We start from the raw sequence: 26,967 nt of genomic DNA on the forward strand, positions 1-26,967 counted from the left end.
CAGTCCATATCAGCCCATTAACCATTTCATGTTGATTAGAGGAAACGCACAATCAGCCGACAACACCTGCCACCTTCTTCTTTTATCTTTCGGCCGCTCTCTTCATGGGTGGATCGTTACCTTCATCTCATCCTGTCCCTAGCATCCACGCCCCTCCTTTGAGCTCCTCCCCTGATCAGCCCTGTACAGTGATAATACACAACCCTGCATGTGTCTCTAAAACGAGGCGCGCTTCCAAAGGTAAAAACACATTCGTTAACCATGAAGTGAAGGATGGTCGGAGCTGAGGACGACTGACGTGACACCTTTAAACTTGACTAAATATATTCAGTAGTTTTAGTAAACAGGCTGCACAAACATGTTCCAATCATATATATGAAACATGCTGTGAGAAAAAAACTATCTAAACATTTACAGTCAGTGTGATTCATGACATGTTTTAACATTATTGCTGTTAGGTCAGACAAACTGGCTGTCTGTCAGTATCTTCATATTCATAGCATATCATGTGATACTTAACTCACGATACGATATTATTGCAATTTTTAAAAATATTTTGCGATATTCAGATTCTGAACATAAAGTTAAACTTTATCAATATTCATTTTATCTAATATCAAAGTCTCGCACTCAGTCTTTCTCTCATTTCAGTTTTATTGTTGACAAACTGAACGGTTTGTATTACAGTCTAGTCCAACTTAACTGAATGCAACCATCTGGTACAATTACAGCTATTCTGAACTATGCAATATGAAAACTATGCAGCCCCTTCAGCAACTGAAGAATTTGAAAGTAAATTAAAACAAAATATAATTTTACATTAAATAAAAAAGTTTTAAACGTAATTAAAATAAAACATGTCTTAAATTAAAATAAGTAAACTGTCATGTTTATTGCTGCCAAAAAAAAGTTAAACACATTTGGACAGTGTCAGGATTGTTGCTCAGAAAAAGGATCAACATGCTCTGAAGTCAGAGCACCAAAACCTTTTTTGTAACAAAATATCGATTTCTGCTGTCGCTGCATCGATACATTATTAGCAAACAAAATATCACGATACTACATAGTATCGATTTTCCCCCACCCCTAATGCATTTATAGTTCCTGTATCGAGTATTACTGGTTAAAAGTAATGAACTGTGTTACCCACACATGCGCCGAGAGAGCCTGAACCCTGTTCGGCTGGAACTGAAAGCTCATGTCAGGTTCGTTCACCCAAAGGTGAATTACAGCATCTGTTAAAGATACTTTCCACTCAGGACCCGAGACTTTTATTTTCATACATGTCCTGGTTGAACTGGATTGTTCGTCATACTAATCAAAGCTGAAATAAAGCTGCTTTTCCCAGCTGTGTTGTTGGACCTCTGATGAAGAAGCCTGTGTTAAAAAAGCTACCGGCCAATCAGACGCGAGTGTCTAAGGCACATAATAACCTCCCCCCATTATTGGTTGGCCACATGTTTCCTCACGTAGTTTTTTGCCATGAGCAGAATAACAGTGGTGTTTTTGTTTGTGTGTAGAATGCTGCCAGTCCATGGCTCCATAAGACTGCTGCTGCTGACAGTTTGGGAATGCTGAGCCACGTTCCTGTCCGGCCAGCCAGCGCCGATGCCCACCGCCCCCCCGTCAAGATCGCCCACACGAGCCCTCCGTTGTCAAAGACCAGCATGGATCTTCATAAAGAGTAAGCAGAAAGATCAGTGCTGTAGTTAAAGCTGCACCGTCGCTCTGTCACCAAACCCGCATTAATACTGATGAAACCTGGAATCATTGTTTCTCTGCATTTCAGTGGAAACTGAAAATATGAACTTGTGAAAACAAAGAGCTGCTGATGTTTGATGGGTTACACCCTGCAACACCAGATGAATGACACAGACCGACAGTCCCACAGTAGCTGATTTGTGTTTCCCACCTGTGTTTGTGTCCTATGGAGGGAAAAGCTCAAAACGTTAGAGGAGGTGATGGCGAGGTAAATCAGGCTCAACAGGACAGATTATGGATGGTTGGATTAAGTGTTGACTTAAAAACACTTAATTAACATAAAGATCGTAGTTTGGCCACGTTGCCATTGTGACTTGTTGTTATTGAAGAGTGGAGAAAATCCACGCTGAGGAAAAGAACTACTTCCTGTCAAACCAGACGGTCTCGCAGGTCACGGTACTCTAAGGAGTCTTTAAGTTTCTTCATTCTCCGTACAACACAAATGTTTGTGTTTCACTTCTTACTGAACCTCACACATGAAATGAAAACGTGCACTGAGGGGAAGCAGGAAATTCTTTGGTGGCTTCAATATGCATTAAAAAGTTAACTACTGTGGGTAAAAAGAAGCACAAAATATAGGAGCCGCTGAATATTTGCTTTGGACATTTGAACTCCTCTTTACTTCAAAAGCTCCGTGTTCAGAGAGCTCTCACAGAGCAGACCTGAGGTGGCTCTGAGCTGCAGGGAATACCTCAGATGAAGTGGCACTAACGCCGTACTGAAGCTGTCATGAACCGTAGTTCAGCACACAAGCTGGACCCAGAAGCAGAGACACACGCCAGGGTGCACGCAAAAAACTTTATTTTAACTAAGGGTGTCCCGGAAGGGTCAAAGGAAAACACGCCAGGTAACTAGAGAACCAAGGGACCGGGAAATAACTCAGGAACGCCGTAATCGGGACTGTGGGAGGCTGCAACAGAAAGAGGAAGAGGCTTACTGGGGAACGGAGAAATAACAGCATACGTGGGTAGAGAATTAATCTTACGGTCCAGACGGGGCCGTGGGAACCGGAGGGAGGGCTGAGGGTCCGCGGGGAAACTCCAGGTGAATAAAGGAGACGAGTGCCGGTAGTGATCCAAAAACTCCAGGCGGGCAGGAGAGGGCTCCAAACACGCCGAGCTGTTACCTAAGCGCACAAGGAAAGGGTTAGCGTTTGTTCCAGCAAAAGAGAATTTCGCAACCACCTTCACGTGGAAGCATGTTACCGCTGAGAGGCGACTAACGGACTGGCGTGGAGCAGCTGGCAGAGCTGGGTTAAATGGTCCACCTGATCGCCTGGGATGGGATGCAGGTGTGGAGTCGACAGCCACACGCGTGGGCGTGGGCATCCCATCAGCTCCTTGGACACCAGCCGCGGACCATGACAGAAGCAGTCTACCCAGAATGCCATTCATTCAGCAGCTTGTAGCCGCCTTACACAACCAACATCACTGACTACCCAACACAAAACATGGCTGAGGTTAAACCATCCATCAGTTGTTTCTGAGTCATGAACACTGACCTGCACACACACAGTTAGATCTTTCCAGTAGGAGCAGTTGTTGAAAAAGATGGTAAAAGCTTGTTTCATGAAGTTGAATATCTGTCCTGTCCGTGTGCAGAGATGTGGATAAGAAAGGCTACGTGGATCCCATGAGGACAATGACACTGGCACAGCTGAAGCAGGAGCAGACAGACAGAAGTCGCACTCCAACAGGAAAAGACGTCCATCTGCACCGCCTTTACCTGGATCCCCACAGCAAGGCCCGTCTGACGAGTCCACAGGTACGTGGCTGCTCGCACACTCTCCTGATAAACACTCACTTTTAAAGCAGATGGAAGAAAGGCGGGTTGAGAGTAGCGGACACATTCAGGCATCAGAGTCGTATATTTGTCTGTCATGTGTAAATATTAAAGCACATGGGCCATATCAGCGCGCTACCCTGTTGTTATCACTTTGTTAAGAAGCAAAGCTGATGCTGCACAGACACTTTCAGCTAAGCTTGCATGTCAAATGCCTTTGCAGACATTTATTTTCCACTTGATTAAAGTCTATGGATCGTCTGGCCCTTGCTTCCCGTTTCTCAGTGTAGCCCTCATTTAAACTGACTGTGATGGCCGTGGTCTCTGTTTTAGTGACAAATGTAGGAGAAAGTGTGAGAAGCGTTTCTTGCAGCGTTTCTGTTTTCTTCTCAGGAGGCGCTCCAGGCAGCAGACCGCGCCTGCAAATACAAAGAGGAAAACCGTCAAATCCTGAAGGAGAGCATTGAGGTCGCTCCCTTCACGGCTAAAATACAGCGCTCCGTCGACCCTGCGATGGACAGGGACAGAGAGAGAAGCAGAGATTCGAGCTTTTGTGTTCGGATGCCGGGTCTTCCCTCGCCAAGCCCCAAGACTAGCCACGCCCTCACTCATACCATGCAGTCAGAAAAGAGCAACTATTACACCACGCTGTCTAACAGTGTGGTGAATGAGCCTCCCAGACTCTACCCCTCCAAAGATGTCAGTCCTTACTATGACAAAGTGTCGATGGGGGTCCCGGGGGTCGTGGCCGGTGTTGGGGCCGCCGTGCAGAGCCCAGGAGCTCTGTCGATGAGCAGCTACCACACCAGCTCCAAAAACTCCCTCTCCAAGCCCCCTCCTCTCATCAAGCACCAGCCGGAGGGAGGAGAAGGTTTAGCGGGGAAAATCACGGAGCAGCTCAGTCAGCAGGTGACCCTCGTTCAGCCGCAGCATCAGCTCCACGCAGGCGTAGACAGGATAGACCGTCGCAGCCCTGCTATTTCTCCTCCTTCCTCCACGTTGTCCTCTTCATCTTCAGCCTCTAACCAACACCATCACCATCATCACCTGCAGCAGCAGCAACAGCTCAGGGCAATGCCATCTCTCCACCGAGCACCTGTCTTCCATCCACCCACACAGCACGCGCTGGAACGCAAAGAGGCTGCAGAGAGGGAAAGAGCCGCGCACGGTGGACGCCTCTCTCCTCCAACCCTCACTCCCATTCAGCCAGTAACTGGTAGCAAAACATCAGCAGAGCAGCAGAAGCCCCCCACGTTGCTGCCAGAGCTCAGGGACATCAAAGGTCACGGGACTGCTGCTGCCATCACCTTTGTGGCCTCTGCCACCCCCGGAGAGATGGCGGCTCCATCCGCAGATGGGTGCAAAGGCAGAGACTTGATCGAGGAACGAGGAGGGGTGTGCTCTGGAGATAAGGGGTTCTCTAAAAATAAGCCCCAGTCGGCAATGGCATCGGTCATTGTGCGATCGTCTATAAAGTACGACAGTCCCGTTGGTGCTAAGAAATCTGGTGCTCTTATCCACAAAGAGCTCCCCCAGGGGAGGTTCTACACATCGAAGTTTCAGGACGAATGTCCACGAGAACCTGCAGCAGGTAGGGTCATCCAGCCTAACTTGAACCTGGAGGGTTATAAAAAGACTCCTGTGCCAGGTGTGTCAGGACCTGTGGGAGCCGGTGCTACAAACTCTGTGTGCAGGACTGCCATTTTAGTCTCCTCAGCTTTTGGCTCTCAGAGTAAAACCAGGAGCGCTACTCCTGAGCCAGTTTACTCGGCTCGATGTGACTTTGCAGCGCTCAAACCTGGCACTGGGGGTCGGGTGCTCTGCCATATAAGACCAGAGACGGAAAAGGAGCTCCAGGAGGGCTTTGGCTCACACGCATCTCCAGGCGTCTCTCTGAATCCTGCGAGTGTAGCAGGAGCACCCCGCCCCAGCCCAAGCCTTACCCCAACACCTAGCTCAATCTCTGGCTCGAGTCAGCCTTACGCCTCTTCGTTTATCCACCTCAAGAAGCACAAAGCTGCTTTAGCTGCGGCACAGTCCAGAAGCAACCTTTCTACTCCTCCCTCGTCAGTCACAGCTGAAAATTCTTCCTTAACTGTGGATTCCACTGAGAAAACCCCCATTTCCAGCTCCCCGCCTCCACCTGCTACTAGTCAGGCCTCCTCGGTCTCGTTTGACAGCAGCAGCAATAGCTCAGCGAGCAGGAGTACCACACCAGGCAAGTCAAGTCCCCTGCTTAATGGCCAGTCCCTGGGATCAGCCTTACCGAGCTCTGCGCAGCCCAACAACTACCACAAGCTGAAGAAAGCCTGGTTAACCCGGCACTCCGAGGAGGACAGGAACACCGCTACCACTACAAGCTCCAGTATGAAAGTGGAGAAAAGTCCGAGCACCACTACCACAAGCAACACAGCAGCCATGTCAGAAATGATCAAGCCCTGTACCGTCAATCTCAGCGCCTCCACCTCCAACGAGGTCGAGATGAGCAAAGACATTGGAAGCAAAGGTGACAGAGACAGACAGCCTGAGGACAAGTTGGCCGGAGCTCCAGGAGGCGGGGAGGAGAGAAAAGTGGGGTCAAGGAGGGTGAACAAACGCACATACGAGTCTGGTTCGGAGAGCGGGGGAGATGATTCTGACACCAGCGAGAGCAAGATGGAGGGCCGAGCCAAGCGTCAGCCTAAACCGACCTACAAGAAGAAGCAGAACGACATGGCCAAGAAGAAAGGAGACAACGACAGAGAGGAAGACGACGTGAAGCCCAACGGCATCTTCAGATCAGCCCGAGAGAAGACTAAACTCAAACTGGCCAGCAGCAGTAAGTCCTCGCTCGTGTCTCGCTGTAGGTTTGTGTCACTGCTGTTAGGGAGCATGCAACAGTGTTTTTGTCACAGCAGTGCAACTGGGAGCTGTGGGGGTAACATTTACACAATGAATCAGTGTTAGCCAGAGTCTCTCACGTGTTCTCGGGAAGCTCGAAGGAACAAAACTGTGTAACAGATCAATGAATCATCCTCCTCCTGAACATAACACGGGCTATATTTGCAAAATGAGCAGCTGCGATCATAAACTCAGGGAGTAGTTTCGCCGTGCTCATACTCACGCACACTCTAAAGAGTCTGAATATTCTTTCTGAGCACAGCTTTAGTATTTCTGCATGGCTTCACTTTCCAGAAGCATCATCGTGCATGTTATACAGAGTCCAGGTGAAGGTGTTGTTTGATGTAACAATTACATTTATAAATGAGTATAGGTGTCTGACACAGCCTGCAGCTCAGCCTGGCAGGTGCAGTAAGGTTTCCTTCATTATGAGCTTCTGCCGCTTTTCTGTTATTATTCTTTTGTAAGTATATTTAAACTTTCGTGGCACTGCAGGGACTGCTCTTAATTCTGTTGTTACAGTGACAGTGAAGATATTCTGATACACAGTTATGACCTCCCAGCTTTAGCTTCATTATCACATAAAAGGTTGTTTGTGTAGATGCTAAACAGCATGTGTGGCATGAAGCACCCATGTGACTGCTGGTCTCATATGTTCTATCAGAGGATATAATATTCATTCTTTCTGAAGGGAAACTGCTTGGATGCTTTTCTTAATCAAATGTTATTTATTGAAGTCACATTACTCAGAGTGATTTCTGTGACTTCAGATGAGAGAAAATGTGGCAAAGACGTGAGCGCGTCTCCATCTACGCCCTGCTTATAAAGAAAATCTCCTCTTTTATCTGATGTATTTTCTGTGTTTCTCTTGACGAGCAACTCTATGTTAATATTTAAAAATGAAGCGTAGTCACAGTTAATGATTATGATGTTATGCATGTTAGATGGGATCCCTCGCTCTGTGCTCAAGGACTGGAGGAAAGTGAAGAAGCTGAAGCAGACGGGAGAGTCCTTCCTGCAGGATGATTCATGTTCAGAAATTGGCCCCAACCTGCAGAAGTGTAGGGAGTGCAGGGTGGTCCGCAGCAAGAAAGGGGAGGAGCCCGCTCACTCCCCCGTCTTCTGTCGTTTCTACTATTTCAGACGGTAAAGCACTCACTCTATGAACTCTCCTGCTTTATCTGTGCACTGGCTCCTTCGTAGAGTGCCACACCTGCTGAGATTTACCTGAAATGATCCGTCCAGGTCATATTGATGTTGTTGTTTCCTCTGTGGTAATAAAGTCTTTGTTTGAAGCAGGCTGCCTGGGTGTTAGACAGTTTCACCCATCCTGGCTAACACGAGTCAGACTATTGAACTTTGTGTGTAACAAGTTAACAGTTGTTTGTGACATCAGGCCTCTTTCGTGCTTCTGTTTGAGAGTAAAAGCTGCTTTAGTGCGTGTGTCTGTTTCTGGAGTCTGGCACTTTAATGCTGGATTCAGAGTAACGTCATGTTTAAAACTACATGCGCTTTAAAAACATGTCACACTTTTGGTTTTTTCTCAGCTATTTGATTAAGACTGTAAGGACAAAATAAGCAACATTTGTTTTTTTGTCACCAAAAACACGTCCGAAACCAAAATACAGTCACGCACAACCTTGTTTGAACATTTTTATAGTAGATGCGCTTCTTTCATCAGCTTCCTCTTTGGACAGCCAGCCTACACGTGTGCACCACCTTACTGAGATAGCCTTCATGTTTCTTCTCATCTAGGCTTTCCTACAGCAAGAATGGCGTCATCCGGATGGATGGCTTCTCCACTCCAGACCAGTTTGACGATGAGGCCCTCAGCCTGTGGGTCCCGGGGCCGATGGAGCAGAGCCACCTGGACCAAAGCACAGCCAAGTACATCCTGAGCTTCATAGGAGACAAGTTCTGTCAGATGGTAGCAACAGAGAATACTGCATCCAGCTGGATTAAGAAGGATGGTAAGTTTTCTCAAAAATAGTGTCAGAGTTTAGATGAACACGTCTTAGCGTGTTTTCCTCTGAACCTTTATCGTGTGTTTCAGCCAAGCTGGCGTGGAAGCGAGCAGTGAGAGGGGTGAGGGAGATGTGTGACGCATGTGAAGCCACACTTTTCAACATCCACTGGGTCTGTCAGAAATGTGGCTTTGTCGTCTGCCTAGACTGCTACAAGGCCAAGGAGAGAAAGAGCTCCAAAGGTCAGTGTGGCTATTTGGACAGTTCACCAAAAGTCAGAAGCGGTTGAACCGGAGTCTTTTTCAGCAACATGCGCGTGTATGTAACCTTTCTCTCCACTGTGTCTGAGTGTGTTCACTGCGGGACTTTTTTCTCTCTATGATCAGATAAAGAGCTGTATGGATGGCTAAAGTGTGTTAAAGGCCAAGCCCACGACCACAAACACCTCATGCCCACCCAGATCATCCCTGGCTCAGGTACAGTCCATCCTAGCTCTTTGTGTTGCTATTTCCCTGAACAACAGCTGGTGTGTAGTTTTATGACTGAATGATACTTTGCAGCACAATTATTTAATATTGTGTGTTTGATTTTGATGTTTCAGTGCTGACAGACTTGGTGACGTCCATGCACGCCCTGAGAGAAAAACACAACATAAGCTCTCACTGTCCCTGTGCCAGCAAACAGAACCTTCTCACCAAACTGCCTGCCACCAACGGAGTCTCACAGGTACCACACCCTCTTCCAGTCAATGACATCCTGACTCACTGTCAAGACTTTCTGAAGAGGTGCTGAATTTAAAATGTGCAGAGTTCAGGTCAGAAAAACCTGTTAGCTGTGCTTTTGTGGCAGGTCGCTCACTGCTGAAAAGCAGCATAGTGCGATGCTGCCTGTGATTGTTAGTGGTGGTAATGTAGAGTGAGATGGGTGCATGGCCCAACACGCTGAGAGTTAGCTGAAATGATCATGACATGTATGTTGTTCAGTATCACAGGACCCCGGGCTTTGGATTTCTTCAGGTTTGTAGTCACATTTCGATATAGAGATAAAGGCCTGTGTGTTTGCTCAGCAGTGCGTACACACTGCAGATCTACTTCCTCTGACATTGGATTTGTGTTACATTGAAAACGCTTGTTCTCTGCCTCTGACTCATTTCATTAATTTCCATGATACAGAGCAGAACATGTAATTCCACAGGATGGTGCAGCAAGTCAGTCTGGCCTTGACTGCAACACAAAATGATGAATCGCAGATGGTTTATTTATACAACAGCAGGCGCCTCAAGGTGCTTTATACTGTAAGGTCGACCCTACAATAACACATACAGAGAAAAACCCAACAATCATATGACCCCCTATGAGCAGCACTTTGGCGACAGTGGGAAGGAAAAACTCCCTTTTAACAGGAAGAAACCTCCAGCAGGACCAGGCTCAGGGAGGGGCGGGGCCATCTGCTGTGATTGGTTGGGGTGAGAGAAGGAAGACGGGATACAGACATGCGCTGGAATGATAGCTCATAAGACAGATATGTTAAGTGGGACCACTGGAACATGAGTGCTGTCACCAGTAAACCACATTTGCAAAGAAAAGATAAAATGGGATCAAGAGAAAAGAATAGCTTTCACCAGTGGGCATGACTCGTAAAGCAAAACAATAGATGATAGATATCGATCGGGCCATTCACAGCTGTAAGCACTGACCGTGTAACGTCATTGACAACGTTTTCTAAGTGATAGGTAGGGTGGGGGCAGTCTTTTATGACATTGTTATGATGCTACCTTTGTGGCACAGACTAGATCAACATGTGTGGGTCGCTGTGGTCCACTGCTGAGTGAGAGACACAGGACCTGCAGCCGACACCAGCCACATCATGGTTAATAGCTTTTACATACAGAAATGGCATCATCGGTCCATCAGTTCCTGCACTAGAGTTAATCATAGACTGTGGTTTAGTAGTAAGTGAACCGAAAACAGGTGCTATTATCTGGGCTCTTCTATCTAATGAATGGTGGACTTTAAGCAGGCTTAACAGTAGTTTTCTAACAGCTTTGTGGTTGAACTAATAATACAGTAGCTGTGTGTGGTGATCATAGCTATCTATTAACCTGTAACCCAGGGGATATCAATACTGTGGACAGGCATTTTGCTTGGTCACTGTTTAAATAAAGTTTATTCTTCCTCTGACATGAAGGCTTTGTGATTTCATGCAGTTAAGTGAGTTCATCCAACTGTTCCTTCTGTCCAGGTTCTGCAGAATGTTCTGAATCACAGCAACAAGCTGTCCCTGGTGAAAGCTGAGCCAGGCTCTCTGCAGACCTCTGACCTAGGAGGAGTTAAGTCAGAAACTAACGGAGGAGGTGGTGGAGGAACCAGTCCAGGTAACGACGGTGCAAATGCTCCCATCACCCCGCCAGAGTCCCAGTCGCCTCTGCACTTCCTGGCAGACTTGGCAGAGCGGAAATCCAGGGAGGAAAAGAAAGGTGAGAGGAACAGAAGCCACAAATTATTATTAATAATCCGTCCACACCATTAACTCTTTAAGTTTAAATGTTTCGCTGAATGTGTAGTTTGGCTCCATCCTCTTTTTGTAACAGAAAACAAAGAGTCGGTGGTGCTGGGTAAATCTGTGAAGGAGGACAAAGAAGGGGACAGCCTGGAAGTCCTGCAGCAGTGCAAAACCCCCTCACTGGGTAACAGTACAGAGCAGGGCTCCACACTCAGAGATCTCCTCACCAGCACAGCAGGGAAGCTGAAGCTGGGCTCCACTGACGCAGGAATTGCCTTTGCACCGGTCTACTCCGCTGCTTCACAGGTACACAGAGTCTGCTGTGTTCAGTGTTTAAATATGATTCATACAGGTATAGCCACTTAAAATGGCCTAAACAGCAAATATGGCGATGTCTTGTGTAGCCACCAGGGGGAGCTGTGTGGAGGCACATGCATTTATGTAGCTTGTAAAGTGTACAGGCATTCTGTAATTATACCAGAATCATAACATTGAGCCTAAATACTGATACAGACATCTGTGTGTAGCAGATCAAATACAGATTGTGCAAACTGAACAAGCAGGATAGGAGACAGGAAGTGATGCGTGCACTCTGATTATTGGTGACTTCTGATAATGAAAGCATAAAGTGATTATTTAACTGCACTGCTAATGTTCTTGCATAAAATGCAGAAACTAAATGTGAATCATTCATTTCTGGATCCTGAATGCAGCAAGTTTTTTTCTGCACATCTCTGATAAATCGCTGCAATAATTTTAAGGCCAATATTTTTCAGGGACAGATAAGAGCCCAGACTATCATTAGGTCAGTGACAAATATGCTCTCCATGCCTGGCAGTGGTTCTGAACACTCGTACACAGCCCTCTTTGCAGGAAGTATTTACAGAACACTGTTATAAAAATCATTTTCCCAAACTTTATGACATTTTTAAAATTAGGCCTGTATAGATCCTCAGTCATCCAGGTCATGGTAGTCTGAGGAGCTTGGAGCAAAAAGTGACTGGACTGGAAGTTTCAGCCGAGAAGCTTCTTTAGTTCTAATCGGTTCTCTGACAGCGGTTTCACCCCAGACCTCTGCTGATAGTGACCCATGACTTTCACGTCGTGGTTCATTGGATGAGCCACATGATCAACAGTGGGTCAGCCACCCTCTGAAGAGAGGGCTCCCACTAGGACCTAAATACCCCGGAACTCTCCACCATTTGGTCTTAGAACTGAAGAAGCTTTCTGGATCAGAGATGAGACGCCTTCAAGAAACTTAAAGAAGTCAGTTCTCTTTTCTTTTCAAGCTCCTTCTTTCAGGAACTGAATCAGAGAAAGACCAACCTTCAAACTCTCTTATAGAAAGTTACAGTGACAGTCTCCCCTCGCTTAGTCACAATATAGACAAATGATGGGTGGCTCAAGACTTTTGCACAGTTTAAAGAAATTTAAAGGATACATTAAGTTGTAACCCAAAAAACAAATGCAGGACATGCTCACAATTCAAACAGGAGTCTGAACAAGTAACAAAGCAGCAAACGGTAGGATAACTGATCACCTCCACTTCTGTTTTTGGATGTAAGAGGATGTTTGTGTGCAATCATTTATTTTTTTATTTATTTAAGCTGCACCTATTCTTTTAGATTTTTGCTCCAAGGAGCCAGACTTTTGTGTAATTGTCTAAAGCGGCCTCGAGCCATAGTTCTCCCGTCTTTCTGAAACTCTTTAAAGTTTATCTTTGGACATGGGCTGCTTTTTCAGTCCAGTCCTACCCGACCACTTCCCATGTCCCAGCATAATGTAAAGAAAGGAAAAAGAAACAGAAGCCACAGGTTTTTATTTCCTGTAATATGTGTGATCCTCTTTCCTTTTTCTGTAGACTGGGAAGGGTGGGCGGAGCATGCCCAATATCCTCGATGACATCATTGCTTCGGTTGTAGAGAATAAAATCCCCGCCAGCCGCCAGAACATCACCACTAAGTTGTCAGCGAAGCAAGAGCCCATCACCCTAAGTATCAACAATAACGCCCCAGCTGAGGAAGCCAAAGCAGAGAAGAAGAAGTCAGCACCTGTTACTGCAGCAGAAGCGGAGGACTCGAGCAGTCAGCATCCAGACATCCCTCACTGCTGGCTGAACAACAGACGGCTACTGTGGCTCAGAGATCACCGCAACCAGAACAACTGGAAGCTCTTCAGAGAGTGTTGGAAGCTCGGACAGGTGCACATCCGTGTACAGCAAGTCAGTTTAGCAGTGCTCCACTAAGCTTCATCACCCTGGTGTTGAGATGCATTGTGTGTCTTGTGTGTTTGTGTAGCCTGTGCTGGTGTCTGGGATCCATAAGCGACTGAATGCCAGTCTGTGGAAGGCCGACTCCTTCAACCAGGAGTTTGCAGACCATCAGGGAGACCTCCTGAACTGCAAAGACCAGGTGCTGTCCAACTCTGGGATCAAGGAGTTCTGGGATGGATTTGAAGACATCACCAGTAAGTTCATCTGCATTTAGTCTTGTGAGCATTACTATGGTAAACCATCAGTGACCGAGTCTGACTGGATCCTTTGCAACTGTTCAGAGCGACCAAAGTCCAAAGATGGCGAGCCCATGGTTTACCGACTGATGGACTGGCCATCTGGAGAAGAGTTTATGGCCCTCATGCCTTCAAGGTACACAGCACCGGTGTTGATCCTCAGACTGCTTTTAAAAACAGGTCTGAAGGTACGTAAATGACTCAGTAGTGACGACGAAGCCGTCTAAATACAAGTATTCATTGCAGATATGATGACTTGATGAAGAACCTGCCTCTGCCAGAGTACTCTGATCCAGAAGGGAACCTCAACCTGGCTTCTCACCTGCCTTCATTCTTTGTCAGGCCAGATCTGGGGCCAAGACTCTGTTGTGCCTATGGTAAGAGGAGCCGTCAGTTTATATCTAGCAGTGCCAGATTCTGCTCATCAGAATCAACTTTCTGGGGCTCATCGTGACATTGATTTCTTTGTTCCTACAAAGAAACTTGAAAATGATGCTGAGTGTGTCAAGGTTGCCTCCACGTTCCCAGTTGGAGTCGAGGTTTCCCAGAAAACCATTTTCTTTGAGAAGAAAGCCCTCCCACCAACACTAGCTGTTATTTTGAGTTTCAGTCCCCAGGACATAAAAACTACACATTTAAAGGTCTTAAATCGCATCTTATTTACCAGCTCATTACTTTTTTGGCATAGGAGCAGGATGACCACATATATAATATAATGTGGGCGATCGTGGCTCAAGAGTTGGGAGTTCGCCTTGTAATTGGAAGGTTGCTGGTTTGAGCCCCGACTCAGACAGTCCTGGTCGTTGTGTCCTTGGGCAAGACACTTCACCTACCGCCTACTGGTGTTGGCCAGAAGGGCCGATGGCGCGATATGGCAGCCTCGCTTCTGTCAGTGCGCCCCAGGGCAGCTGTGGCTACAACCCTAGCTGCCTCCACCAGTGTGTGAATGGGTGGATGACTGGGTGTGTAAAGCGCTTTGGGGTCCTTAGGGGGGACTCGTAAAAGCGCTATACAAATACAGGCCATTTACCATAATACTCAGAACTATGTGTATAAAGTTCCACACATGCATTATTTTAAGTGCTCTTATGGTGTCACTGTAGGTGTAGCTGCATCTCAGGACCAGGACTTTGGGACTGCAAAACTCCACGTGGAAGTGTCCGATGTGGTCTCTGTTCTGGTCTATGTTGGAATAGCCAAAGGCAATGGAGTCCTGTCCAAAACTGGTAAGGCTGGTGAAACGTGTGAGGGCTAACAGGAGCTGTTAGCATTACCTGAATCGCTGGCTGAGAGAAACTTTGTCAAAGAGTCAAAATGGAGAAAACTAAACATGAGTTAATCTGTGGTTTGTTTACTGTATTATGTCATAAACTAAACGACTGTTAGTTTAGATTTTTGAGAGCTGAATGACATAGATACAGTTTGACAAAGGTCGTTGTTAAAAAATGATAATACATGAACGACGAGTTTGTTTTTCTGAAGGAGTGTTGAAGCGTCTGGAAGAGGAGGATCTAGATGAGGGGGTTCGAAAGAGATTAAAAGACTCGAGTGAAACACCAGGGGCGCTGTGGCACATCTACCTCAACAGAGACATGGACAAAGTCCGAGACTTCCTGCACAAGGTCGGCACTCGCAGAAACACACTCAAAACGTGATTGTGTGAATTTAGTGAATTTCAGCGTAGCGCTGACCTAGAAAACCCTTTTCCTCCCCTTCAACAACAACCACCTCAGCTCTCTAAGGAGCAGGGTTTGGACGTGTCGCTGGACCAGGACTCCATCAGAAAGCACGCATGGTACCTGAGCAGGAAGCAGCGTCAGCGGCTGCTGGATGAGCATGGCGTCCAGGGCTGGACAGTCGTTCAATTCCTGGGAGACTCTGTCCTTATACCTGCAGGGGCCATGCATCAGGTATTTACCACACACACACACACACACACTGATCACTAACTGATAAGGACAACACGTCCAACTCTACCAAATGTAATGCAGCAGAAATGAAATCAGTCTAATAGTCGGCGGCCTCTTTGTGAAGCGCACAATTAAAATAGAGGAAGTGATGGTGTTTGATGTTTCCTAGTTTAAACTGAATGCAGCGTAGTTGACATTATTTCTTATTATTCTTATTGCACAGTGGAGCTTTCACACAGTTTCACACAGTTTGGGTGATGGTGTGATTGTACGTAATATTGTGGCAGCAGATGGTTTACACAAACTAGTCATTTTGAGTGTGCCTGAGCTGCTGCTGGGTCAGGTTTCAAAGACGTCAGGCTCTGCGTGCGTGGCGTTTAGGGCTGCCACGATTAGTCGACTAGTCACGATTACGTCGACTAGCAAAATCGTCGACGACTGATTTAATAGTCGACGCGTCGTTTGAAGCTTTGTAAGATCCCAAAAGCAGGAATAAGTAGTAGGATTTAAGAGTGTAATAACGGACTGAAACAGAAGATGGCAGCACTGCATGTACAAGGATGCCAGCTGCCGTTAAACCCCGAAGAAGAAGAAGCTGCGTCCCAGAATTCATAGCGCGGCCTAGCGCAGTTGTCAACAATGGCGGCAGCTAGTTAGTTTTAATATTACTCTTATTATTCTTTCTGGGTCACAAAATAAACGTTTAACATATTTTCAGGCGAGAATGTAGCTGTGTAAACCTCAAATATCTGCTCAGTTTATCAAGACACCACATATTTTCAAAAGCGCTCCGACGTTTTCGGAGACGTCTGTTACCCACTAGCTCGATAGCTAGCCGGGGGCTAGGTCACTAGCCCCGTGAGAACACCGGACTCCCGGCAGATCGTTTTCAAACCCACCGCCCTACTCAGGTTAAACATATACAAGTCACTTAGATAACTTAAAAATGTTATTGTTTGGCTTTTTTCAGTATTTTATTTGTTCCTGAGTAAATCGGCTGAGTTTATTAAACTCCACCGAAACAATCTGCACATTTCATTAAAATGTAATAAACTATCATCTTGTCTTTATTTTTAGTTAGCACAGACCTTAAACACTTACAGCTGTAAGCTAATGATAGTTATATAAGAGCAGACGCTGCTGGTGCAATAAGCTGTACTTTTACGTTCAATGGATGATGATCTGATTAGTCGACTAATCGCAAAAATAATCGGTGACTAGTCGACTATCAAAATAATCGTTTGTGGCAGCCCTAGTGGCGTTTCAAACAGTCATCAGCTGTGAGGACTGGTTACTATAGTAACTAACTAACTAGAAACGCACACTCAGACACACAGCTGCCAAACAAGATTCAAGTTTTGAAACAACTGCTTCCCTACAGAAAACTCTCAGGAAACGTCTTTCACCGTGAGTGAAAGACGTTTCCAGTCTACAAAATATCCCGTTGTTACATTATCATATCTGTAGTGTTTATCATGGTGGTAACAGTGTAAAGACACGTGGTTGCCTGTGGGGGAGAGACGGGGAGGAGGCTGCGCTTCATCTCTGAGAGATCCATACATGCTGTCTCAAACGTGACTGGGTGAAAGAGGACAATGGAGCTACGCTCTGATGTATATAATATACATGTAGAGCAAAAGGTTTGGGCGGGAAAGAAAGACTTCTGTTTCAAATGATTCTCCACGCCGTCTTTAGAGCAGGTCACATGATCATTCCGTGGCAGGAAAAATCTAATTTTTCTTAAAATTTATACTGATGTTGTGAAAAAACCATAAAAGCTATCGAAGCATGGTTTTAGTCAATAACAGTCCAAAGTCTTGTGACCCATGTGATGTTTGAATGATGTTTCTGTGATCAACTCTGGCCGAGCAGTAGGCCTTCAAAGTGGCCTGCGTTTGTGCCTTTTTCAGATGTGTTCCCATTCAAATGAATGGGGAACAATTAAAAATCTATTCGTTTTGGGGAATTTTGCAAAAACCACCAAAATCCCCGGCACACCGTACCCAATCGAGCCGCTTGAAACGATATATGGAAGCGTTGTCTCAAAGCTACGACGCGTTTCGCTGCAAAGGTTTAGGCAGAAGAAGAAAAATAAGAAGAAGAATATTAAATCTGCATAGGCACACTCAATTATCGATGTGTTTGGCTTATTTTTACTTGATATTCTGTGATTGTTGCAGGTCCAAAACCTCCACAGCTGTGTTCAAGTCATCAATGACTTTGTGTCTCCTGAGCACGTGGCTAACTCCTTCCACCTGACCCAGGAGCTACGACCCAACAACGAGGAGGTCAACTATGAAGACAAACTACAGGTAATACAATACACGCCACACAAAAAGCGTCAGCAGAACACCGAGCACAGCAGTCTCGTTGTGGTTAAAGCTCTGTGGCTGAGTTAGACTCCGTCTCCGTATCGTCTGTATTCTGCTGCGTTTGTGTTTGAAAACCAAAGCGAAGTCTGTCAGAGGGGCAGTCATCATCAGAGGGATCTTATTGTGTCAGATAACGACATGAAAATGCTCCACAGTGGGAGGTCAAGTTCAGTGACTCTTGGTGAAGCCTAGCAGCTAGCAGTTCTACACGAGTCAGTCAGAGCAGCCATACCTTCACTGCTGCTGCACGCTTGTTATGAAATATCCACACAGGGGAAAAAAACATTTTGGGGGGGCAGACTGTGAACACAGCTTTTAATGCTGGTTGGTTATATGGCAACCTATGGGAATGGACTTGTTTGTGGAGCCTCAAGGGGTCCTCAGAGGAACGGCAGCTTCTCAGGTCCAAAGGTTGCTGCTTGGCAGTACTGGGTGTGTGTCTGCGATTTGACAGGCTGCTTGACGTTTGAGATTTGAACATAAGTCTTGTAAAAGAAATGGATGAGGTCCAGCACTTACACCGTGTCGCCTTGCTGTTTCCCTGCAGGTGAAGAACATCCTGTATCATTGTGTGAAGGAGGCAGCGAGTTCCCTTAGAAAGAGCGGCTCTGAGAAAGACGACGAGGAACACAACTCATGATGCCCTCTCAGCCTCGTTCATGCCTTCCACAGATGGCTGCGACTCCCATCAGCACCTCGCCCTTTCCACACCCTCCTCCTTCTGCCATGGAGGGCTGTGTCACGTGACCACAATAAATGGCTGGCTCAAAGCTGGTCATGTGATCCAGAGGACCTCACAGTGTGACCCACATTCATGTCACACATCCAGTGGCCAGTGAGAGGCACTGCCGCCCTTGTCATCACCCCAAACCTTTAGTGCCAAGAGGAGACAAATTGAAGAGCAGCTGGGCTGAGAGGGCTGAAAGCCCCACAGGCTCCAAACACAAAGCGAACGCTGGCTGGGAGCCTCACTAGAGCCAGTGTGATGGAGTGAATCAGCACTACAAACCTCCAAACGCGTCTGCATCCAGCTGAAATGCAGTTTCCACGGAGGCTCAGACTGTCGTAGCAGCACTGGTGGAGCCGCGCTCACTGCTTTGGACGATAAAGGCCAGGAACTCTAACCTATGGCAGCAGCTAACACAGCTGATGGCGTCAGCATCACCAGCAGCATTAGGATCAAAACTGGCATCTCTGATGTTTCGAAAGGCAAAAAGACACACGAGGGTGGAAAATGCAAACCAGAAATCTCAGCTGTTTTAGTCAGTAGCCTCTGCTGCTCCCTCGTTTCTCGTTCCTTCGTGTCGTTCTTGTCCTTTTTTCTAGTTTTGTTGTGCTTTTTTTTCAGGATTTCTTTCATCTAACCTTGTTTTATCTCCTCTGTGAAGATGTATTTATTTCATAGCTCTATTAAATGCAGTGTTATTGAAACAAAATGCATTATGTAAATGTGAGTTGTACAGTTTGTTTTCTTTTGCTGTTTTTCAGTTGTAATACGGCTCTACTGTGATGGAGGACACACACACACACACACACACACACACCAGCTAATGCCTGTACTTTGGGAAATGTTGACGCTCTACAGTCCTCATGCCATAAATACATTTTCTGAAAATGACCTGCCAAACTATTGTAGACTGTGTAAAGTTGTATTATGTAAAGGAAAAAACAAACGAAATGGCTTATACACGTCAGCATTTTATGAAATAAGTATTTGCTGTAAAAATGAGACATTTACAGAAAAGATGTAATTTATTTAAGAAAAGAATTGATTGTCTTGTTTTTGTTAGGATTTACTATGGTGACATTTTGAAGTTAAAACATAAAATAAAGAAAAAATGAACTATAATATGTACATATATACATCCACTGAGGTATTTTTTTAAAACATGGCTTGCTTCAATTTCAAATTTTAACTTGCAAGTGTTACATGCTTTGTACATTGAAGTTCAAAAGGGTTTTACATTTTCCATTAAAATGGATTTATCTAAGATTTGCTTTTGTGTTTTTGATTGAGGGCTGAGGGTGAACGGGAGCTGTTCACTGGGTGCCGTCTCCTTTTCCCGACCTCTGGGTGGGAGAACTGATAAGGACAAACGACGTCACAGCGGTTTCCTTAATGTGACACAGATGTGTTGAAACTACAATGTGCAGAAGATGTGCATCTTAATTCGTTAATTCATTTTATGCAGGTCATTCAATCCGAGCAGCCTGTGAATATTTCACTGCTATGCTGATGACACCCAGCTCTATCTGTGCATGAAGCCAGATAACACACACCAATGAGTTAAACTGCAGGAATGTCTTAAAGACATAAAGACCTGGATGGCCGCTAACTTTCTGCTTCTTAATTCAGATCAAACTGAGGTTATTGTACTCGGCCCTGAAAACCTTAGAAATAAGGGCGTAGATTTGGTGTTGGCGTTGGTGGGGACGGATGATTCGACCACCCAACCTGCCCCGTTTCTCTTTTTCCTTTTTGTCTTTGCTTCTTGATAAAAGGAGAAATATACTTGCCTACATATGCTATTCTACCTGCTTTTAAACCATTTAAAATTACAATTCATAGTTTTATGTGAATTATATAATGTTAAGTTACTATTAAACAAATGACGAAGTATTTTAGGCTTTAGTTTATTTCAGCCACATTCCATATAAATCAGGTATCATACAAAAGTAAAAATAGCTTCAAATACAGTCGTGACAATAAAAGAATATGACTTTAAGGACTTAACAACATTACTTCAGTTACACCAACATCTCTGACACGTTAGCACTAAGGCAACACTGAGTGACCTGCTGGGTTTGGTCCATAAAACTGCTCGTCTAAGATGACCACAGAGTCAAAGATCTCTCAGCAAAGTTATGCAACATTTTGGGCTCTATACAAACATCACTGATGACTCATCAGTGATGTTTGCAGGCTGAGTGCATTTTTAAAACAATTTGTGCAAACTGCACTACAAGGTGGAATATTTGCAAAATCATGACTATTCATGACATTTTGTCTCAAAGATGAACCCTATGAATACGTCAGTGCCATTAGGATGAAATTATTGTGTCAGCAACATTAGACATATAATTCTAACAGCCTCTGTAAACTAATATCCGGGCTGCTCGAGGCTCCGTTTTCTCTGACAGCTTCAATCAAAATGAGAAACGCTGCTCTGAGACTGAGAGAACTAACAGTGCTGCCTGCTGTGCAAACACGTTCTTCATGGTTACATACAGTTTCAGACTGATGTGGGCCAAAGCCTGGCACAGCCTGTGACGTTATTGTGACACATTTTATGAGTGAGCTTGGCTTTAAGTGACTCACAGGTTTCTTTGAAAAACACTTTCTTGTATCCAGGTTCTTTGCTGCCGTCCTCCTCTCCTCCTCCTCGCAGCGCAGGTTTGCCGCTGCTGAAACAAAACAGAGCTCCCTGAAAGGCTCAGCCAATCACATTGGCCATATTTGTCACATGACGTAGGACTCTAGTAGAGAAGTAATTTCACTCTTTCTGCACCGCTGGGTGACTGAGACGCTGACAGATCGGTTTTTCTTTCTATCGGGTTTGTTTTTCTTTATTCGAGGAGATCAAATTATGGGTGGGGACATGTCCCTTCCGTCCATGCCAAATCTACGCCCATGAAATATGGTATCTAAGCAGATTCTTACTCTGGATGGCATTACCTTGGCCTCCAGTAACACTGTGAGGAACCTTGGAGTCATTTTTGACCAGGACATGTCCTTCAATGCACATATTAAACAAATATGTAAGACTGCTTTCTTCCATTTGTGCAACATCTCTAAAGTTAGAAATATCCTGTCTCAGAGTGACGCTGAAAAACTAGTTCATGCATTTATGAAAAGCCTTCAGCTGATCCAAAATGCTGCAGCAAGAGTCCTGACAGGGACTAGAAAGAGAGTAACTCACCTCTTTCCCTGCGCCAGCTGAACTTTGACAGTTTATAATAAGTTAACATAATCAAATCACTGTGTTACACAACACTAACGCAAACAACAAGTTCAACTTCTGATGCAGTTGCAGGACGCATGGTGCAGCTAGTAAGACAGAAGCATGAGCATACACCCTGTGCGCATTAGTATACAGTACTTCCATTTCACCAGAAGAGGACGCTACGGGTCAATCCTGAAGTTATTTGGAGGTTACAACTGGATTTATGGAGGGTAACTGTACTTTTTATTTTACTCTTTACTATGGAGTGAAACCCACAAAGACACGGAGAATGTGGGAACCACAAACCCTTTGTTGTGAGGTGACACTGCACATGCTCAGTGGCACACGGCTCCACTGAGCACGATGAGAGTCTACAGAACTCTGTGTTCAGTAATTCTAGCAACTACAGAAGAACATTTGATTTCCACAAATCAGAATAAAGGGAATGAAATAAATTCATGAATCTTCACTAAATGAGGCTGAATGTCAGCACTGGGTAAGTAATTACCACAGTGATTACCATCGCAGCTAACTGCCCTGAGAGCGCAGACACGAGGAATCCCACACTCAGGTTCACAGTGGGAGCAGTGTCTTTTAGAGATAGTTATACTCATGCATATTCCTGATTAGGAAGGTGTTAAAATAAATTACTGCAGGTAAGAGCTTTGTCCTGGGTTAAACCTCTGCAGCTCTGATTAACATGTGGGTGCTCGTCCTCAGCCCGAGCCATGATTTCTACTCTGTGACCAGTTTAGTTTGAAAACTGAAGGTCACATTTGTGCTGAAACCAGTAGTGTGTGTGCGTGTGTGCGTGTGTGCGTGTACGTGCATGTGCGTGTGTGTGAGAGAGGAACAGTGCTGACTTGACTGATGCTGGGATCACCTCCTATTCATACTGAAGTGGAAACACACACGCGATCCTGCTCTCCATTACATAAGCTGAAAATGTGCTGTGTGTGTGTGTGTGTGTGTGTGTGTGTGTGTGTGTGTGTGTGTGTGTGTGTGGAGTACACTGAGGCAGAAGTTCATCACTGGGTTCAGAGAAAGGTCACTGTCTCTCTTGCCTTTTTGCTTTTCGTTTCTCGCTCTGTTTTTTTAAATTATTCTTTTAAAACGTTTTTTCCATTTGCAGTTTTTGGGGCATGCGTGTCATTACGGAGCTTTACTTCTTTCTTTCTTGTTTTGAAGCCTTTCCAAAGAGTCGGCCCTGTAACCAGAGGAAGTGTGTTCAGGGTTCAGCCACAGGTTACTTGTAACACAACTCCCCCCCAAAAGTGAGTCGTCCCCTATAGACAGCACTGTCAAAGTGCCTGAACAGCATTAAAAAGCACGTTTGCACACACAGATGAACAATGGTCGGGATTTTGTTTTCTTTTTCCAAATGATGAGTAAGACTTAAAAGTAACCACGAGTCATAACTTCCACTAATTCCGGTTACTGTCCGGACTTTTCCAACAGGATTGTGCTGCTGAGTGTCTGTCGTTACAAACAACATGCTGTGTGGTACAGACTATCAAGGAAGATTTTTACTGAGTGAAGCTATTGTGTTTTGTTAGTGTCTGTGCTCTACAGCTGATAATTTCCACCCCAGTTTATATCCAAATATGCTTGTTTCAACGTCATAAATGTTAACGTTCACCGCTGCCGGTACTTTAACGCCGAGGCTACACAAAGCAATAGGTGACGTTACAGTTGTTACATCCATGCTCTATATACTCAGCTGCTTCACATAGTTTGTTACATGTATAAATAAACATGATGCATTTCTATCAGCTGGTTCACAAACATTTTATCAGAGTTTAGTAGTTTCCAGTTCCTTATGCTCTGACCCTGAGCTTGTCAGGACTCATACTCCTAGATGTTAGTATTCGTAGCATAAGTGAAGGACTTTTAGTTTGATTTTGTGTCAAACTTTCTGGCTTTTGTTCCACAGAACTTTTTTATTCTGTTTTTCTTTAATAACTGCATTTGTATTTAAGCAGAAGTACATTATTCTTTTAAGTCTCCATGGTTTCCTCTTTTGTCACATGCACCCACAACAGAAAACCCTTTTTACTTACATTTCCATCTCCCCTCCAATCCCCAAACCCACAGATGTATTTAATGAAACAACATTTTAAGACTTATTTTCATAGTGTTTGGCCAAAACACTGTGACTTGTTTTTCCTTTGCTTTCTGTGTGTATCTGTGTGTGAAGTGCTTCCAACTGTCAGTGTGTACAAATAGCAGCTGTTCCTCAAAGTGAGGTGAGGTATCATAAATTGTGAGTGTTGACAGCAGGCAGCCTGCTGCTCCCCCCGTCTGTGCCTGCAGCACACACATGTACCTGAACATGAGGTCATCTCATACAGGCTGCTTCAGTCTGACTGTGAAAGCAGCAGGTAACAAAACCAAATCAGAGACGATGCAGATTAAAAAAGAGATGATTCAACCAAAACCAACCAATCATTGCTGAGGAGCCTTAATCGAGGCTCTGAACCCACCCGAGGCTCTGCTTGATATTGTAAATGTGGGCACTTCACCTGTGATTGTCTGTCCTTTCACTCCTCACCACGTTTTAACCTTTACTCTTCAAACATTGTGAGAACCTCTGCTGTCAAGATAAGATAACACTGTGATGAATTTCTTTTAATGAGTTGGAGCGGGCGATCGTGGCTCAAGAGTTGGGTGTTCGTCTTGTAATCGGAAGGTTGCCGGTTCGAGCCCCGGCTTGGACAGTCTCGGTCGTTGTGTCCTTGGGCAAGACACTTCACCCGTTGCCTACTGGTGGTGGTCAGAGGGCCCGGTGGCGCCAGTGTCCGGCAGCCTCACCTCTGTCAGTGCGCCCCAGGGCAATGTAGCTGCCATCACCAATGGGTGGATGACTGGATATGTAAAGCGCTTTGGGGTCCTTAGGGACTAGTAAAGCGCTATACAAATACAGGTCATTTACCTTCTTTCTTTCTTTTTCTGTTTTTTTCTTTTTCTTTCTTCTATTTTTCTTTAATTTTTTATTTTCTGTTTTTTCTTCTTTTTTCTATTTTTCTTTAATTTTTTCTGTTTTTTTTTCTTTTTTCCATTTTTCTTTAATTTTTTCTGGTTTTTTTTCTTTTTTCTTTTTTCCATTTTTCTTTAATTTTTTCTGTTTTTTCTTCTTTTTTTCTTTTTTCTATTTTTCTTTCATTTTTTCTGTTTTTCTTTCTTTTTTCTTTTTTCTTTAATTTTTCTGTTTTTTTTCTTTTTCTTTTTCCTTTTCTCTTTTCTGTTTTCTTTTTTCTATTTTTCTTTAATTTTTTCATTTCTGTTTTTTCTTCTTTTTCTTTTTTCTATTTTTCTTTAATTTTTTCTGTTTTTTCTTCTTTTTTCTTCTTTTTTCTATTTTTCTTTAATTTTTTCTGTTTTTTCTTCTTTTTCTTTTTTCTATTTTTCTTTAATTTTTCTGTTTTTTTTCTTCTTTCTTCTTTTTTCTATTTTTCTTTAATTTTTTTCTTTTCTGTTTTTTCTTCTTTTTTCTATTTTCTATTTTTCTTTAATTTTTTTCTTTTCTGTTTTTTCTTCTTTTTTCTATTTTCTATTTTTCTTTAATTTTTTTCTTTTCTGTTTTTTCTTCTTTTTTCTATTCTCTATTTTTCTTTAATTTTTTTCTTTTCTGTTTTTTCTTCTTTTTTCTATTTTCTATTTTTCTTTAATTTTTTCTGTTTTTCTTCTTTTTTCTTCTTTTTTCTATTTTCTATTTTTCTTTAATTTTTTCTTTTCTGTTGTTTCTTCTTTTTTCTTTTTTCCATTTTTCTTTAATTTTTTCTGTTTTTTGTTATTTGTGTGGCTACACTTCTCTTGGACTGTTTTTGCAGTAATCGTTGGCACATTAACCATTTGCACTGAAGCGCCTTCAGTTTTGCACCATTTCTCTCTGAATCTGAGCAGAAAGTAAAGGATTGTGCACTTCAGAATTCAATGCTGTGGAAGAGAGCCAGAGATTAATAATAAGTAATGATTCAGTGCAAAGAGGTCTGTTAACACAGTGAGTGAGGAAGAAACACCCAGTGCATCATGGGAATCCCCCGGCAGCCTACGTCTATTATGCAGCATAACTAAGGGAGGGTTCAGGGTCACCTGGCCAGCCCTAACTATATGCTTTAGCAAAAAGGAAAGTTTGAAGCCTAATCTTGAAAGTAGAGATAGTGTCTGTCTCCTGAATCCAAACTGGAAGCTGGTTCCACAGAAGAGGGGCCTGAAAACTGAAGGCTCTGCCTCCCATTCTACTTTTAAATACTCTAGGAACAACAAGTAGGCCTGCAGAGCGAGAGCGAAGTGCTCTAATAGGGTGATATGGTACTACAAGGTCATTAAGATAAGATGGGGCCTGATTATTTAAGAGCTTGTATGTGAGGAGCAGGATTTTGAATTCTGGATTTAACAGGAAGCCAAAACAGGAGAAATCTGCTCTCTTTCTCTAAACTTGTGATGTATTTACTGTTTCTTTTGAAACATCAGGGAGGTTAGAGGTGCAGTGACCTTTGGAGGCACTCCATGTCTCTCGCACTGAACTCATTTAATTGCTTAAAAAAGGTGGATTATATATATATATATTTACACCACCAGCTGAAATGGCACTAAAGCGCAAGAACAATGTCTGTGAGCATAAATTATCTGTCAGTTGCAGTAGGTCAATCTGTACATGGATTCAGTATTGTGTAAATGCAGGAGCACAGAGATCCCAGACCGCTCAGTGGAAGATGCAACAAGTGGTAAAGAGAAGAAAGTCTTTGACTCTGAAAACCCTTCAGCGATGTCACAGTAACAAAAGCAGTTACTAATGGGTCAAACACAACTGGCTGGTGTGGTTGTTGCACTCGTTCTGTGGAAGCCCTGCACTGAAACATGTCAAACACAGACGCTCGCCCCACTGTTCTTGCTCTCTTTTCATAAAATGTGTTGACTCTTTGTGGCTCAGCCTCACAGATTAATATACGTGGAGGTTGCAGCCTCCCACCATGTCTTCACCAACGTGAACACGCACAAGGCTTGCCAGACACACCTGTGTGTGTGTGTGTGTGTGTGTGTGTGTGTGTGTGTGTGTGTGTAAGCATGCCTCCATTTGGGTCACTGAGGTTTGAACCAGAGGTGTGTTTGTCATTCATCACACAAACCAGCTCTCCAATACTCTCTGAAGCATTCCTTCTGTCACCATATTCCACAGTCCTTTAAAATTCAGCAGCATAAAACAGCATATTGGAAACATGCTAGCTGTACAGCTGTAGGTGCCAGGAAGAGCACTGTCACATTTCAAAATGACACGATCTCAGAGCAACCTTGTTCCTTCCCACTGTCGCCAAAGTGCTTGCTCGTAGGCGAGGGTTTTTCT

At 44.4% G+C, this 26,967-nt stretch overlaps 1 protein-coding gene across 4 annotated transcripts in view; it reads left to right on the forward strand.

Moving 5' to 3' along the window:
- jmjd1cb (jumonji domain containing 1Cb) overlaps nucleotides 1-19,672 on the forward strand; it is a 123,865-nt gene extending 104,193 nt beyond the window's left edge. For 3 of the 4 annotated variants that reach the window (XM_082545339.1, XM_082545341.1, XM_082545342.1), the window contains 19 exons: nucleotides 1,521-1,684; nucleotides 3,363-3,525; nucleotides 3,937-6,361; nucleotides 7,368-7,569; nucleotides 8,179-8,393; nucleotides 8,477-8,629; nucleotides 8,774-8,863; nucleotides 8,989-9,113; nucleotides 10,629-10,863; nucleotides 10,978-11,195; nucleotides 12,751-13,089; nucleotides 13,187-13,355; nucleotides 13,443-13,533; nucleotides 13,644-13,774; nucleotides 14,501-14,623; nucleotides 14,880-15,019; nucleotides 15,131-15,307; nucleotides 17,488-17,619; nucleotides 18,227-19,672. In XM_082545339.1, the coding sequence (XP_082401465.1) occupies nucleotides 1,521-1,684; nucleotides 3,363-3,525; nucleotides 3,937-6,361; nucleotides 7,368-7,569; nucleotides 8,179-8,393; nucleotides 8,477-8,629; nucleotides 8,774-8,863; nucleotides 8,989-9,113; nucleotides 10,629-10,863; nucleotides 10,978-11,195; nucleotides 12,751-13,089; nucleotides 13,187-13,355; nucleotides 13,443-13,533; nucleotides 13,644-13,774; nucleotides 14,501-14,623; nucleotides 14,880-15,019; nucleotides 15,131-15,307; nucleotides 17,488-17,619; nucleotides 18,227-18,319 (5,385 nt within the window). In that variant the 3' untranslated portion in view covers nucleotides 18,320-19,672. The remainder of the gene's footprint in view (nucleotides 1-1,520; nucleotides 1,685-3,362; nucleotides 3,526-3,936; nucleotides 6,362-7,367; nucleotides 7,570-8,178; nucleotides 8,394-8,476; nucleotides 8,630-8,773; nucleotides 8,864-8,988; nucleotides 9,114-10,628; nucleotides 10,864-10,977; nucleotides 11,196-12,750; nucleotides 13,090-13,186; nucleotides 13,356-13,442; nucleotides 13,534-13,643; nucleotides 13,775-14,500; nucleotides 14,624-14,879; nucleotides 15,020-15,130; nucleotides 15,308-17,487; nucleotides 17,620-18,226) is intronic. The other variant, XM_082545340.1, reaches the window with a different exon arrangement.
- The last annotated feature ends 7,295 nt before the right edge of the window (nucleotides 19,673-26,967 follow it).

This window comes from Aulonocara stuartgranti, assembly GCF_965226115.1.
Source record: "Aulonocara stuartgranti genome assembly, chromosome: 8".
In the NCBI taxonomy this organism is placed as follows: domain Eukaryota; kingdom Metazoa; phylum Chordata; class Actinopteri; order Cichliformes; family Cichlidae; genus Aulonocara; species Aulonocara stuartgranti.